The sequence below is a fragment of the Nerophis lumbriciformis genome, linkage group LG18, assembly GCF_033978685.3.
Source record: "Nerophis lumbriciformis linkage group LG18, RoL_Nlum_v2.1, whole genome shotgun sequence".
Classification (NCBI taxonomy): Eukaryota; Metazoa; Chordata; class Actinopteri; order Syngnathiformes; family Syngnathidae; genus Nerophis; species Nerophis lumbriciformis.
This window is the reverse complement of record NC_084565.2, coordinates 43,129,190-43,145,739: the sequence shown is the minus strand read 5'-3', so window position 1 is coordinate 43,145,739 and position 16,550 is coordinate 43,129,190. Positions and strand designations below refer to the sequence as shown.

General features: G+C 43.8%; 1 protein-coding gene across 1 annotated transcript in view; it reads right to left on the bottom strand.

Moving 5' to 3' along the window:
* Nucleotides 1-16,550, bottom strand: part of ptprfa (protein tyrosine phosphatase receptor type Fa) — a 429,990-nt gene that overhangs the window by 76,704 nt on the left and 336,736 nt on the right. The window contains exons 13-14 of the mRNA XM_061978426.1: nucleotides 11,735-11,852; nucleotides 3,889-4,470 (exon numbers count right to left, since the gene is read on the bottom strand). Coding sequence (XP_061834410.1) covers nucleotides 3,889-4,470; nucleotides 11,735-11,852 — 700 coding nt within the window. The remainder of the gene's footprint in view (nucleotides 1-3,888; nucleotides 4,471-11,734; nucleotides 11,853-16,550) is intronic.

Sequence of the window (16,550 nt, the reverse complement as noted above, 5' to 3'; positions counted from 1 at the left end):
AAAGTTTAGTGAGCAGGTTGTATTATGTGCGTGTGTTGGTTGCTTTTTTTTATTTTGCGCCATGACTAGGGAAGGTTGTTTGGATTGGGTCATATAAGTAAAATGCTATGCGTTTGTGACTTCCACGCACAATTAATGGTAATTGACCTGATTTACGACAACAAATAAATTGTGAGATGTTTAAAATTAAATGAGAACGGGGCCAGATTCCTTATCAAACTCATGACATCTCGTGGGCCAAATTGAAGACGCCCGCGGGCCATAGTTTGGACACCCTGTCCAAAAAAAGTTAGCATAGCATGCATATGTTGCCCGATATTGGATTGCTTTATGCCAAATATGTGCTGTATGTATGAATGCTCTGCAGTAAACAAACCTTGGATTCAATTGAAAGTATTTTTCAAAATAAAACACTGATTTAGGACCAGTTGTGTGTCCTGGTTCTACGTTTGACAAAGGTAGACCTCACAAAAGTGCTGTTCTAGGCAGCGAAATTAGAATTTTTTAACATATTTTAGAATACCCACAAAGTTTAGTGAGCAGGTTGTATTATGTGCGTGTGTTGGTTGCTTTTTTTTAATTTTGCGCCATGACTAGGGAAGGTTGTTTGGATTGGGTCATATAAGTAAAATGCTATGCGTTTGTGACTTCCATGCACAATTAATGGTAATTGACCTGATTTACGACAACAAATAAATTGTGAGATGTTTAAAATTAAATGAGATCGGGGCCGGATTTCTTATCAAACTCATGACATCTCGAGGGCCAAATTGAAGACGCCCGCGGGCCATAGTTTGGACACCCTGTCCAAAAAAAGTTAGCATAGCATGCATATGTTGCCCGATATTGGATTGCTTTATGCCAAATATATGCTGTATCTATGAATGCTCTGCAGTAAACAAACCTTGGATTTAATTGAAAGTATTTTTCAAAATAAAACACTAATTTAGGACCAGTTGTGTGTCCTGGTTCTACGTTTGACAAAGGTAGACCTCACAAAAGTGCTGTTCTAGGCAGCGAAATTAGAATTTTTTAACATATTTTAGAATACCCACAAAGTTTAGTGAGCAGGTTGTATTATGTGCGTGTGTTGGTTGCTTTTTTTTTAATTTTGCGCCATGACTAGGGAAGGTTGTTTGGATTGGGTCTTATAAGTAAAATGCTATGCGTTTGTGACTTCCATGCACAATAAATGGTAATTGACCTGATTTACGACAACGAATAAATTGTGAGATGTTTAAAATTAAATGAGATCGGGGCCGGATTCCTTATCAAACTCATGACATCTCGAGGGCCAAATTGAAGACGCCCGCGGGGCCATAGTTTGCACACCCCGCCCAAAAAAAGTTAGCATAGCATGCATATGTTGCCCGATATTGGATTGCTTTATGCCAAATATGTGCTGCATGTATGAATGCTCTGCAGTAAACAAACCTTGGGTTTAATTGAAAGTATTTTTCAAAATAAAACACTGATTTAGGACCATTCTAGGTAGAACCCTCCAAAAGGGTTCTTTGTGGAACTCCCTGCATGGGTTCTAGATGAAACCCTTGACAAACGAAAGGGTTCTTAGTGGAACTCCCTGTGTGGGTTCTAGATGAAAGTCTTGAAATACAAAAGGGTTCTTAGTGGAACCCCCTGTGTGGGTTCTAGATGAAACCCTTGAAATACGAAAGGGTTCTTAGTGGAACTCCCTGTGTGGGTTCTAGATGAAACCCTTGAAACCTGAAAGGGTTCTTAGTGGAACTCCCTGCGTGGGTTCTAGATGAAAGTCTTGAAATACAAAAGGGTTCTTAGTGGAACTCCCTGTGTGGGTTCTAGATGAAACCCTTGACAAACGAAAGGGTTCTTAGTGGAACTCCCTGTGTGGGTTCTAGATGAAACCCTTGAAATACAAAAGGGTTCTTAGTGGAACTCCCTGCGTGGGTTCTAGATGAAAGTCTTGAAATACAAAAGGGTTCTTAGCGGAACTCCCTGTGTGGGTTCTAGATGAAACCCTTGAAATACGAAAGGGTTCTTAGTGGAACTCCCTGTGTGGGTTCTAGATGAAACCCTTGAAACATGTGGAACTCCCTGCGTGGGTTCTTTTAGAACCTCTCATGGGGGGTTCTGGGTGGAACCTTACACACACAGTTCTAGGTAGAACCCTCAAAAAGGGTTCTTAGTGGAACTCCCTGTGTGGGTTCTAGATGAAACCCTTGAAATACAAAAAGGTTCTTAGTGAAAGTATTTTTCAAAATAAAACACTGATTTAGGACCAGTTGTGTGTCCTGGTTCTACGTTTGACAAAGGTAGACCTCACAAAAGTGCTGTTCTAGGCAGCGAAATTTGAATTTTTTAACATATTTTAGAATACCCACAAAGTTTAGTGAGCAGGTTGTATTATGTGCATGTGTTGGTTGCTTTTTTTAAATTTTGCGCCATGACTAGGGGAGGTTGTTTGGATTGGGTCATATCAGTAAAATGCTATGCGTTTGTGACTTCCATGCACAATAAATGGTCATTGACCTGATTTACGACAACAAATAAATTGTGAGATGTTTAAAATTAAATGAGATCGGGGCTGGATTCCTTATCAAACTCATGACATCTCGAGGGCCAAATTGAAGACGCCCGCGGGGCCATAGTTTGAACACCCTGTCCAAAAAAGTTAGCATAGCATGCATATGTTGCCCGATATTGGATTGCTTTATGCCAAATATATGCTGTATGTATGAATGCTCTGCAGTAAACAAACCTTGGATTTAATTGAAAGTATTTTTCAAAATAAAACACTGATTTAGGACCAGTTGTCCTGGTTCTACATTTGACAAAGGTAGACCTCACAAAAGTGCTGTTCTAGGCAGCGAAATTAGAATTTTTTAAACATATTTTAGAATACCCACAAAGTTTAGTGAGCAGGTTGTATTATGTGCGTGTGTTGGTTGCTTTTTTTAAATTTTGCGCCATGACTAGGGAAGGTTGTTTGGATTGGGTCATATAAGTAAATTTGCTATGCGTTTGTGACTTCCACGCACAATTAATGGTAATTGACCTGATTTACGACAACAAATAAATTGTGAGATGTTTAAAATTAAATGAGAACGGGGCCAGATTCCTTATCAAACTCATGACATCTCGTGGGCCAAATTGAAGACGCCCGCGGGGCCATAGTTTGGACACCCTGTCCAAAAAAAGTTAGCATAGCATGCATATGTTGCCCGATATTGGATTGCTTTACGCCAAATATATGCTGTATGTATGAATGCTCTGCAGTAAACAAACCTTGGATTTAACTGAAAGTGTTTTCCAAAATAAAACACTGATTTAGGACCAGTTGTGTGTCCTGGTTCTACGTTTGACAAAGGTAGACCTCACAAAAGTGCTGTTCTAGGCAGCGAAATTAGAATTTTTTATGGTACTTCAACATATTTTAGAATACCCACAAAGTTTAGTGAGCAGGTTGTATTATGTGCGTGTGTTGGTTGCTTTTTTTAATTTTGCGCCATGACTAGGGAAGGTTGTTTGGATTGGGTCATATAAGTAAAATGCTATGCGTTTGTGACTTCCATGCACAATTAATGGATGGAAAGTAAATGAAAGTATTTTTCAAAATAAAACACTGATTCTTGGTTCTACAAACGTGTAGGTTTGCCAGAGGTAGACCTCACAAAAGTGCTGTTCTAAGCAGCCTTAAAGTGTTTTTCTAAAGCTGGCACGCTGACAGGCCGTAATACACGCCCGCTCCGCTCCGGCGCCTCACAAAAAGCTGCGCACTTAATCTTTTCCCCGCGAAGCCTCTTGGCTCGGATCAGACGCCGCCGGATGGCGGCGGTCCAGGCGGCGGTGTGGTTTGAAACAGGAAGCTGCGGTTTGTGGGGAGGAGAAAGACAATGAAGGCAAGCTTACCCGGCATGGAGGTGGACATGGTCCTGCTCTGGATGCTGGGGCTGATGGGCCCGCCGCCTTTACTGGTGAAGGCCTGCACTCTGATGTCATAGGTGGTGTCGGGCCGCAAGCCCTGGACGGTCATGCGCGTGTCGGCGGTGGCGTTGGAGCTGTTGTTCTGGCTGTTGATGTCCCGGTAGACCACCACGTACTTGACGATCCTCCCGTTGCGGTCCGCCAGAGGGGGCGGGTCCCAGGCCAGCTGGGTGGCGGTGGCGGTCAGGCCGACCACGCTCAGGTTCAGAGGGTAGCTGCCGGGGACGTCCTCGGGGGTGCTGACCTCCTTCGCGTACTCCTCGCCGTTGCCGGCGCGGTTTTTGGCGCACAGCTTGAAGACGTAGGTCGCCCCCTTGTGGAGGCCGGTGACGGTGAAGTGGTCGTCGGTCTTGCGGAAGTCCCTGACGGTGAAGGCGTCCTCCTCGGCTCGCTTGTACTGCAGCCGGTAGCCCACGTGCTCCCCCACCATCTCTTTGGGGGGCTGCCACTGGATCAGCGCCGTGTTGCCGATGGTGGTGCTGATCATCATGGTGGGCTTGCCGGGTACTGCAAGGCACGTTCAACTTAATTATGGGCCTGCTGCGATGTAAGCAGCCCATTTTATTACTGCTCATACTTCAACTTTTATTGTTATAGTTCCGCACGTTTCTCTTACGTCTAATACGAGACCAGCCGGCCAACGAACCCCCACATATGTTATACCGTCGGCGGGGGTACTTTAAGTTGGGAACATTTCGTGTTACCATGGCGACGCTATTCAGGAATAAATAAAAAAATGGGCCAATTTAATGGGTACATACTAGAGATGCGCGGATAGGCAATTATTTCATCCGCAACCGCATCAGAAAGTCGTCAACCATCCGCCATCCACCCGATGTAACATTTGATCAGAACCGCACCCGCCCGTTGTTATATATCTAATATAGACGATGCAAGGCATTAGTGAGGTTATAAAGCTTTTGCCTGTTAAAGAAAGGAGACTGATCCAATGCAGCACAGACATTCAATGCGTGCCACGCTGTCACGGCCCAGACGCACACCAGTGCGCAATCATCTGGGAGCCGCGCTGAGCGCACCTCCAAGCGCGTGGAGGTGCGATGTCCCTCGCATTTGATGAAAGCACTTTTGTGCGTGCCACACAGCAATGCATCATCAGAGAGGGTGTTCAGCATGGTTCGAAAAATAGTGACAGAGAATAGAACAAGGATGGACAATTCAACCCTTAACTCAACAATGAGTAGATGAGTGTTATGTGTGTGTATATGTGTAAATGAATGAACACTGAAATTCAAGTATTTATTTTATATATATATATATATATATATATATATATATAATAAAAATAATTAAAAAAATAAAATATATATATATATATATATATATATATATATTAGAGATGCGCGGTTTGCGGGCACAACCGCGGAGTCCGCGGATTATCCGCGGATCGGGCGGATGAAATTTAAAAAAATTCGATTTTATCCGCGGGTCGGGTCGGGTCGGGTCGGGCGGTTGAAATAAAAAAAAATTAGATTTTAAATAGATTCAGGCGGGTGGCAGCTAAACCAATTGGGAAATATATATACATAGTTAAATGTTGTTACCCACATACGAAAAACGAGCAGGCACCTGCTGCATATGCCACAACAGAAGAAGAAAAAAAAAAGAGATGGACACTTTCGCCGGGGTCCGGGACCGAGGCCCCTTCCCCCGAGAGGGCCCCACCGGGAGCCGTAGCTGAGGTGATCCGCGAGAAGGGCCCGACGCACGTCCAGGGTCACCACCGCGCCCACCGCACCGACACCCCGCCTCGTCCGCCTTCGCCGCGGCCGGCGTCACGCGCAGCAGGTAAGCAGCTTACCTGCCCGCCACCCCCGTGGCCGGGGGCTCGTAACATGGGTCACTCCGCGCGCTCCGCCCGCGCAGCTTACCTGCCCGCCACCCCCGTTGCCGGGGGCGCGTAACAGGGGTCACTCCGCGCGCAGTGCGCTCACGAAAGGGGTGGGGCTCACCCTGGTTGATATAGACAGCAGGACGGTGGCCATGGAAGTCGGAACCCGCTAAGGAGTGTGTAACAACCCACCTGCCGAATCAACTAGCCCTGAAAATGGATGGCGCTGGAGCGTCGGGCCCATACCCGGCCGTCGCCGGCAGCGAGACGCGCTTGGAGGTGCGCTCAGCGCGGCTCCCATATGATTGCGCACTGGTGTGCGTCTGGGTCGTGACAGCGTGGCACGCGAATGTCTGTGCTGCATTGGATCAGTCTCCTTTCTTTAACAGGCAAAAGCTTTATAACCTCACTAATGCCTTGCATCGTCTATATTAGATATATAACCTACTCAGTGGCCTAGTGGTTAGAGTGTCCGCCCTGAGATCGGTAGGTTGTGAGTTCAAATCCCGGCCGAGTCATACCAAAGACTATAAAAATGGTACCCATTACCTCCCTGCTTGGCACTCAGCATCAAGGGTTGGAATTGGGGGTTAAATCACCAAAATGATTCCCGGGCGCGGCCACCGCTGCTGCCCACTGCTCCCCTCACCTCCCAGGGGGTGATCAAGGGTGATGGGTCAAATGCAGAGAATAATCTCGCCACACCTAGTGTGTGTGTGACAATCATTGGTACTTTAACTTTAACTTTATAGACGATGCAAGGCATTAGTGAGGTTATAAAGCTTTTGCCTGTTAAAGAAAGGAGTCTGATCCAATGCAGCACAGACATTCAATGCGTGCCACGCTGTCACGGCCCAGACGTGCACCAGTGCGCAATCATCTGGGAGCCGCGCTGAGCGCACCTCCAAGCGCGTGGAGGTGCGATGTCCCTCGCACCCGCGCTCGCGCCCGAGGCTTCAGCGCGCACCGCGGCGGCCATCCTACTCGGCGCGGCCTAGCCCTCGCGGCTCTCGCTGCCGGCGACGGCCGGGTATGGGCCCGACGCTCCAGCGCCATCCATTTTCAGGGCTAGTTGATTCGGCAGGTGGGTTGTTTCACACTCCTTAGCGGGTTCCGACTTCCATGGCCACCGTCCTGCTGTCTATATCAACCAACACCTTTTCTGGTGTCTGATGAGCGTCGGCATCGGGCGCCTTAACCCGGCGTTCGGTTCATCCCGCAGCGCCAGTTCTGCTTACCAAAAGTGGCCCACTCGGCTCACCAGGGTGAGCCCCACCCCTTTCGTGAGCGCACTGCGCGCGGAGTGACCCCTGTTACGCGCCCCCGGCAACGGGGGTGGCGGGCAGGTAAGCTGCGCGGGCGGAGCGCGCGGAGTGACCCCTGTTACGAGCCCCCTGTTACGAGCCCCCGGCCACGGGGGTGGCGGGCAGGTAAGCTGCTTACCTGCTGCGCGTGACGCCGGCCGCGGCGAAGGCGGACGAGGCGGGGTGTCGGTGCGGTGGGCGCGGTGGTGACCCTGGACGTGCGTCGGGCCCTTCTCGCGGATCACCTCAGCTACGGCTCCCGGTGGGGCCCTCTCGGGGGAAGGGGCCTCGGTCCCGGACCCCGGCGAGGCGTCCCTTCTCCGCTCCGTAAAAGTGTCCATCTCTTCTTTTCTTTTTCTTCTGTTGTGGCATATGCAGCAGGTGCCTGCTCGTTTTTCGTATGTGGGTAACAACATTTAACTATGTATATATATTTACCAATTGGTTTAACTGCCACCCGCCTGAATCTATTTAAAATCAAATTTTTTTTTATTTCAACCGCCCGACCCGACCCGCGGATAAAATCTAATTTTTTTTTATTTCAACCGCCCGACCCGACCCGCGGATAAAATCTAATTTTTTTTTATTTCAACCGCCCGACCCGCGGATAATCCGCGGACTCCGCGGTTGTGTCCGCAAACCGCGCATCTCTAGTACATACCATTTTAATGGACGATTGCTCTGAGACAAACGCCAAAAAGACACGATTACCTCCTCTTGTAGCTCAGCTCTACTTTCACGTAGCTCGATGCTTAACGTCTCATTTTGTTCACACACTCGTCTACTTTAACCCTGGTTATAAAGTTTTTACGTCCAATGTTTGGTTTTGGCTGGACAGCCATCGTAAGGAGGCGAGTGAGCTTTTTTTGCTACTTTCTATGTCTACACCAGGGGTGCTCATTACGTCGATCGCGAGCTACCGGTCGATCTCGGAGGGTGTGTCAGTCGATCACCAGCCAGCCATTAAAAAAATAGTCCTAAAAATGAGCCATCATAAATCTTCACTATGACGTCACTTTCGTCACTTGATTGACATTCACGGCACCCGAGGGTCTTCTGAGATGACGCTGGCTGCTGCCAGCTCATTAAAATGACCGACTGGAAGGCGAGAAACACTTTATTTCAACAGACTCTGGCGCCGTACCTGTCGTCAAAACTCCAAAGACCGACTGCACAGTTGCGCTAACAAAATAGCCGTCTCAGAAAGCTGGCGTGCACAAGCTAGCAAGCTACGGAGTTTGCCGACAATGTATTTCTTGTAAAGTGTATACAAAGGAGTACGGAAGCTGGACAAATAAGATGCCAAAAACCAACCACTTTCATGTGGTATTGGACAGAAAGGAGAACTTTTTTTCTCCTCCATTCGAAAATGCGGACATTATCAGCACCACTGTCTGATTCCAATCAATGCAAGTCATCAGAATCAGGTAATACACCAACTTATATTCTTGTCTTCATGAAAGAAAGGAATCTATATTTGTTAAACATGCTTGTATTATCTTTAAACACCTTTAACTTGTTAACAATATTAACTATATGTGTTAAACATGCTTGTATTATCTTTAAACACCTTTAACTTATTAACAATATTAACTATATGTGTTAAACATGCTTGTATTATCTTTAAACACCTTTAACTTATTAACAATATTAACTATATGTGTTAAACATGCTTGCATTATCTTTAAACACCTTTTACTTGTTAACAATATTAACTATATGTATTAAACATGCTTGTATTATCATTAAACACCTTTAATTTTTTAACAATATTAACTATATGTGTTAAACATGCTTGTATTATCTTTAAACACCTTTAACTTATTAACAATATTAAGTATATGTATTAAACATTCTTGTATTATCATTAAACACCTTTAATTTTTTAACAATATTAACTATATGTATTAAACATGCTTGCATTATCATTAAACACCTTTAACTTGTTAACAAAAACATATATTTCATAAATAAGTAAATATAAATGATATATATGAATGAGGTCTACACAAACAAACACTGCATTTTGGTATTCCTTCTTACCCAGTCGTGTGCTAGCTTCTTGACATTAGCATGCTAGTATGCTAACATTAGCATGGCAGCTTTTCCAGCTAATATTACACTTTTTGTCTCAAATTCCCCAGCCATGCACCTCTGAGTCATATAACTTGGAATGTGACCCTTGTCAACTGTTAGCGTGCTAACTTTAGCATGCTAGCACGCTAACATTAAAATGCTAACTTTTTTTTTTTTTTTTTAGCAAATTTTACACTTTTTTCTCCAATTCCGCAGCCATACAATTTAGTCATTTAACTTAGTCTTAGACTTGGTAACTTGGTATGTGAAACATGCTAACTGTTAGCATGTTTACATTAGCGTGCTATCATTAAAGTGCTAGCTTTTTTTTTTTAGCTAATTTTGCAACCGTTTACCCTAGAGCCATATAACTTGGTGACACTTGTTAACTGCTAGCATGCTAGCATACTAAAATTAACATGTTAACTTTTTAGCTAACTTTAAATTTTTGTCTCTAATCAAACAGTCATATAACTTGGTATGTGACACATGCTAACTGATAGCATGCTAACGTTAGCTTTTTAGCATTGTCTAGCAGGGCCATACTTGCCAACCCTCCCGGGTTTTCCGGGAGACTCCCGAAATTCAGCGCCTCTCCCGAAAACCTCCTCCCGGGACAAATTTTCTCCCGAAAATCTCCCGAAATTCAGGCAGACTCAGGTCCTCCACAATATAAAAAAGCGTACCTGCCCAATCACGTTATAACTATAGAATGATGGAGGGCGAGTTCTTGGTTCCTTATGTGGGTTTATTGTTAGGCAGTTTCATTAACGTCCTCCCAGCGCGGCAACAACACACAACAGTAGTCACGTTTTTTGTATACCGTAAAGCAGTTCGTCTGCCGTAAACAGCAATGTTGTGACACTCTTAAACAGGACAATACTGCCATCTAGTGCATTTGATGAAAGCACTTTTGTGCGTGCCACACATCAATGCATCATCAGAGAGGGTGTTCAGCATGGTTCGAAAAATAGTGACAGAGAATAGAACAAGGATGGACAATTCAACCCTTAACTCAACAATGAGTAGATGAGTGTTATGTGTGTGTATATGTGTAAATAAATGAACACTGAAATTCAAGTATTTATTTTATATATATATATATATATATATATATATATATATATATATATATATATAAATAATTAAAAAAATAAAATAAAATAAAATAATATATATATATATATATATATATATATATTTATTAGAGATGCGCGGTTTGCGGGCACAACCGCGAGGCCCCTTCCCCCGAGAGGGCCCCACCGGGAGCCGTAGCTGAGGCGATCCGCGAGAAGGGCCCGACGCCCGTCCAGGGTCACCACCGCGCCCACCGCACCGACACCCCGCCTCGTCCGCCTTCGCCGCGGCCGGCGTCACGCGCAGCAGGTAAGCAGCTTACCTGCCCGCCACCCCCGTGGCCGGGGGCTCGTAACAGGGGTCACTCCGCGCGCTCCGCCCGCGCAGCTTACCTGCCCGCCACCCCTGTTGCCGGGGGCGCGTAACAGGGGTCACTCCGCCCGCGCAGTGCGCTCACGAAAGGGGTGGGGCTCACCCTGGTTGATATAGACAGCAGGACGGTGGCCATGGAAGTCGGAACCCGCTAAGGAGTGTGTAACAACCCACCTGCCGAATCAACTAGCCCTGAAAATGGATGGCGCTGGAGCGTCGGGCCCATACCCGGCCGTCGCCGGCAGCGAGACGCGCTTGGAGGTGCGCTCAGCGCGGCTCCCATATGATTGCGCACTGGTGTGCGTCTGGGTCGTGACAGCGTGGCACGCGAATGTCTGTGCTGCATTGGATCAGTCTCCTTTCTTTAACAGGCAAAAGCTTTATAACCTCACTAATGCCTTGCATCGTCTATATTAGATATATAACAACGGGCGGGTGCGGTTCTGATCAAATGTTACATCGGGTGGATGGCGGATGGTTGACGACTTTCTGATGCGGTTGCGGATGAAATAATTGCCTATCCGCGCATCTCTAATATATATATATATATATATATATATAATAAAAAATAAAAAATAAATATATATAAATATATATATAATAAAATATATATATATATATAATAAAATATATATATATATATATATATATATACATATATAATAAAATAAATATATATATATATAGCTAGATATCACTGAACGTGAAGTATTTCTTATACATATATATTTATATATATTACTCCTCCCCTTTTAGCCACGCCCCCAAACACGCCCCCGTCCCACCCGACCACGCCCACCCCCACCCGCTCCCCCCACCTCCCGAAATCGGAGGTCTCAAGGTTGGCAAGTACGAGCAGGGCACAGATAGAAATCTTCCAGTTCTACATTCTTGTTCTTCTGCACTGATCCCGAGTCAACTTAGCTACTAACACGAGAAGACGGAAGCTCCGCCCACCCCAACATTCCGCCTGCCGAGCGACATCCCAAACAGTGCTTTCGGCCTAATTCGATCTAATCAGTTAATGCGTTTCCGTGGCGATGCGGCGTGTGTGCGTGTCGACGGCAGATAACAAAAAATATGGGCATCAAACCTGCGCCTGAGGTGGTGACCACTTTGGCCTTGCTGCGAGCGCCGTCCCCCTTGGTGGTGTACGCCGCCACCGTCACGGAGTAGCTGGTCTCCGGCAGCAGTCCCGTCAGGAGCGCCTCCTGTTGGCAGAGGAAATGATAGGCGACATCAAGAACCGGCAGGTGGCGCCAACAATAGGATCGAAAAATGGGCTTTTATCATCAAATTCATTCATTATTTAAACATAGGTCAACATTCACTTATATCAGTGTTTTTCAACCTTTTTTGAGCCAAGGCACGTTTTTTATTTGCATTGAAAAAATCCAGAGGCTCACCACCGGCAGAAATCATTAAAAAACGAAACTCAGTTGACAGTAAAAAGTCGTTGTTGCACTTGTTGGATATCAATCAATCAATCAATGTTTACTTATATAGCCCTAAATCACGAGTGTCTCAAAGGGCTGCACAAGCCACAACGACATGATATGACTTTAAAGCATAACCAAGCATGCATCACTATAGCTCTTGTCTCAAAGTAGGTGTACTGTGTCGGAGGCAGATATTTACATATATCCGAATTGAAGTTGTACTTCTTTTATTTCATAGTCATATTTGAAAACAGCTCGTGTTTTCCATTTTTTCTCTTGCTGCTCTGTCTGCAAGTATACTGTGTGTGTTAACCTTGAGTTCTTTGGAATGTGTTTTGACTAGCATTTGTTTTGTCTACAGAGATGGGACGAGAGAGAGGGTGGTGGGATCGGGAGGAGAGACCATTTTGGGAGGCGCAATAGAATGTTCTAGGGTTAGACTGGTCTCATAATGTATATTGGCAAAGCTTTGAGAATATACAACAAAATACCTATTCTGTCTCTGGTGGTTTTTCAACTCAGCTTTAAGTGTCGTAAAGAGCTTGGGAGCGAATTGTGACTTGAATTCCCTGGGAGGAACAACTGGTCCAAAACGCAACAACTGTCACCACCTGTCACATCACACCCTGACTTATTTGGACTTTTTTTTGCTGTTTTCCTGTGTGTAGTGTTTTACTTCTTGTCTTGCGCTCCTATTTTGGTGGCTTTTTCTCTTTTTTTTGGTATTTTCCTGTAGCAGTTTCATGTCTTCCTTTGAGCGATATTTCCCGCATCTACTTTGTTTTAGCAATCGAGAATATTTCAGTTGTTTTTATCCTCCTTTGTGGGGTACATTGTTGATTGTCATGTCATGTTCGGATGTACATTGTCTTTGCTCCACAGTAAGTCTTTGCTGTCGTCCAGCATTCCGTTTTTGTTTACTTTGTAGCCAGTTCAGTTTTAGTTTCGTTCTGCATAGCCTTCCCTAAGCTTCAATGCCTTTTCTTAGGGCAGCGTTTCTCAAAGTGTGGGGAATAGAGACATGACAGGTGGGGCGCGAGGAACGGGAGAAAATTTCACTTTAAAATTTTTTATTTATTATTATATTCTTAGATTATTATTTTTTTACTACGCTTTCATTTTCTATACACACTGTAAATCACTTTGTGATTCTGTCTGTGAAATCCGCTATATAAATAAATGGAAATTACCGGTACTTATTTTTTACTGTAGGCTTTAAATTTCTCGGTAGGAGCGAAAGTTTGACAGACATAGCAACAGTAACTAATGGGGGCGGGGCTAAGCGGAACAAACTTTCGCGCGGATGGGTAGCAGGCTAATGTGTGGACCACAATTACACAAATATATACATTTGTGACTCGCACCTCAAAGGTCGTCGAGCCAGAGCCAGCGCCTGCAGAGAAACAAAAATGTGACGGGCACACACTGTGTCATTCACCGGGAAGCACTCGCGTCAAGGCAGCTCAGCCCCGAACTCAATGAGGTTTTAACAGATGTTGTGAGCGCGGTAAATTTGATCAAAACACGACCACTGAAAGTGCGACTGTTCTCTGCACTGTGTGAGGAAATGGGAGCTGATCATACAGCCGTGCTGTTTCACAGTGAAGGTGGCTCTCCTGGGGGAAAGTGCTGTCACTTGCCCTGTCTTGCCAAATGCATAGCTCCTCCTTTTTTTTGTTGCAAAGATTGCAAAGTGGCACTTTTATTGTATTTATTATTGAACTTGATGCAAGTTATTTGATTTATTATTGAACTTGATGCAAGTTATAACACTTTTATTTGATTTATTATTGAACTTGATGCAAGTTATAACACTTTTGTTTTATTTATTATTGAACTTGATGCAAGTTATAACACTTTTTTAAATTTATTATTGAACTTGATGCAAGTTATAACACTTTTTTTGATTTATTATTGAACTTGATGCAAGTTATAACACTTTTTAAAATTTATTATTGAACTTGATGCAAGTTATAACACTTTTTTTGATTTATTATTGAACTTGATGCAAGTTATAACACTTTTTTTGATTTATTATTGAACTTGATGCAAGTTATAACACTTTTGTTTGATTTATTATTAAAGTTAAAAAGTTAAAGTTAAAGTACCAATGATTGTCACACACACACTAGGTGTGGCGAAATTATTCTCTGCATTTGACCCATCACCCTTGATCACCCCCTGGGAGGTGAGGGGAGCAGTGGGCAGCAGCGGTGGCCGCGCCCGGGAATCATTTTTGGTGATTTAACCCCCAATTCCAACCCTTGATGCTGAGTGACAAGCAGGGAGGAAATGGGTCCCATTTTTATAGTCTTTGGTATGACTCGGGGTTTGAACCCACAACCTACCGATCTCAGGGCGGACCCTCTAACCACTATTATTATTGAACTTGATACAAGTTATAACACTTTTGTTTGATTTATTATTGAACTTGATGCAAGTTATAACACTTTTTTTTATTTATTATTGAACTTGATGCAAGTTATTTGATTTATTATTGAACTTGATGCAAGTTATAACACTTTTTTTGATTTATTATTGAACTTGATGCAAGTTATTTGATTTATTATTGAACTTGATGCAAGTTATAACACTTTTTTTGATTTATTATTGAACGTGATGCAAGTTATAACACTTTTTTTGATTTATTATTGAACTTGATGCAAGTTATAACACTTTTTTTGATTTATTATTGAACTTGATGCAAGTTATAACACTTGTTTTGATTTATTATTGAACTAGATGCAAGTTATAACACTTTTGTTTTATTTATTATTGAACTTGATAGAAGTTATTTTATTTATTATTGAACTTGATGCAAGTTATACCACAACTGCACAGTTATTTTATTTATTATTGAACTTGATGTTATTTTATGTTATTGAGTTTGAATGTATACAACTTGATGTTCAATAAATGTGAAAATGTTAAAGCTTGGCATTAGCGCTCTGTTGGGGCGATGGGGGCAGGTGGGGCTTGAAAACTCCCCCTTGTCCAAAGTGGGGGATGACAAAAAAAGTTTGAGAACCACTGTCTTAGGGGCACTCACCTTTTGTTTATTTTTGGTTTAAGCATTAGATACCTTTTTACCTGCACCCTGCCTCCCGCTGTTTCCGACATCTACAAAGCAATGAGCTACCTGCTGCCACCTGCTGATATGGAAGAGTATTACACGGTTACTCTGCCCAGCTCCAGACAGCTAATATAGTAGTAACTAATATAGACACTTCCATCATGTGTTGTCTTCATTATAACACTTATTTAAGACTTTTAAAGTCATTTTGATAGTACCGGTAGGCTAATATAGACACTAACGTCACGTCATGTGTTGCCTTCATTATAACACTTATATAAGACTTTTGCGGCACCAGACAGATTAGTTTTTTGTATTTTTAGGTCCAATATGGCTCTTTCAACATTTTCGGTTGCCGACCCCTGTTTTAACCTGTTGCAGTAAAAAGTGTGTGAGTGTGTGTGAATGTGTGTGTGTGATGCTGCAACTTGGGTGTGAAAAAACAAGTTATCAACATGCTCCCAGAAGCTTTAATTATGATTTCATAGCCGTCGGTGATAAAGCTGTCGACGGATGTTTCAAATGTTGTAATTTGAAAGCAGACGCCCGCCTCGTCGTCTCCTGTTTGAGGGGGTGTGGGGGTGCTGGGGGTGCTGGAGGGGGGCTCGCGAGGTGAAAGATAAAAGCGCATGTGAAGCGTCTGAAGTCATGGTGTTTTTAATCCACAGGGGGACAAGAAAGACGCCAAACCTTGCCTGGTTGCGCTTGTCTCAGCGTGAGAGTGAAAGTGAAAGCCACCACATCATTAAATGCCGATTTTTTAAAAAACATTTATTATCCACGAGTTAAGCGTCCTGCACATTGATCTGAATGCATATTTAATTAAATACAATTTTAAGCATGTTTCCTAAAATGAAATATAACAATTTAAATTCTTCAGAAGGAGTAACACTATCTACCGTATTTTCCGCACTATAAGGCGCACCTAAAAACCACAAATTTTCTCAAAAGCTGACAGTGCGCCTTATAACCCGGTGCGCTTTATATATGGATAAATATTAAGATTCATTTTCATAAAGTTTCGGTCTCGCAACTTCGGTAAACAGCCGCCATCTTTTTTCCCGGTAGAACAGGAAGCGCTTCTTCTTCTACGCAAGCAACCGCCAAGGTAAGCACCCGCCCCCATAGAACAGGAAGCGCTTCTTCTTCTACTGTAAGCAACCACCCGCCCGCGTAGAAGAAGAAAAAAGCGCGCGGATATCACCGTACGTTTCATTTCCTTTGTGTGTTTACATCTGTAAAGACCACAAAATGGCTCCTACTAAGCGACAGGTATCCGGTTCATGAAAAGACGCAATCTCTCCATCCGCACACGGATTACTATTTCACAGCAACTGATATTCCTGTGAACCGCACTGTGGATACAACGGGAGCACGTACGGTGAATATTCGCACCA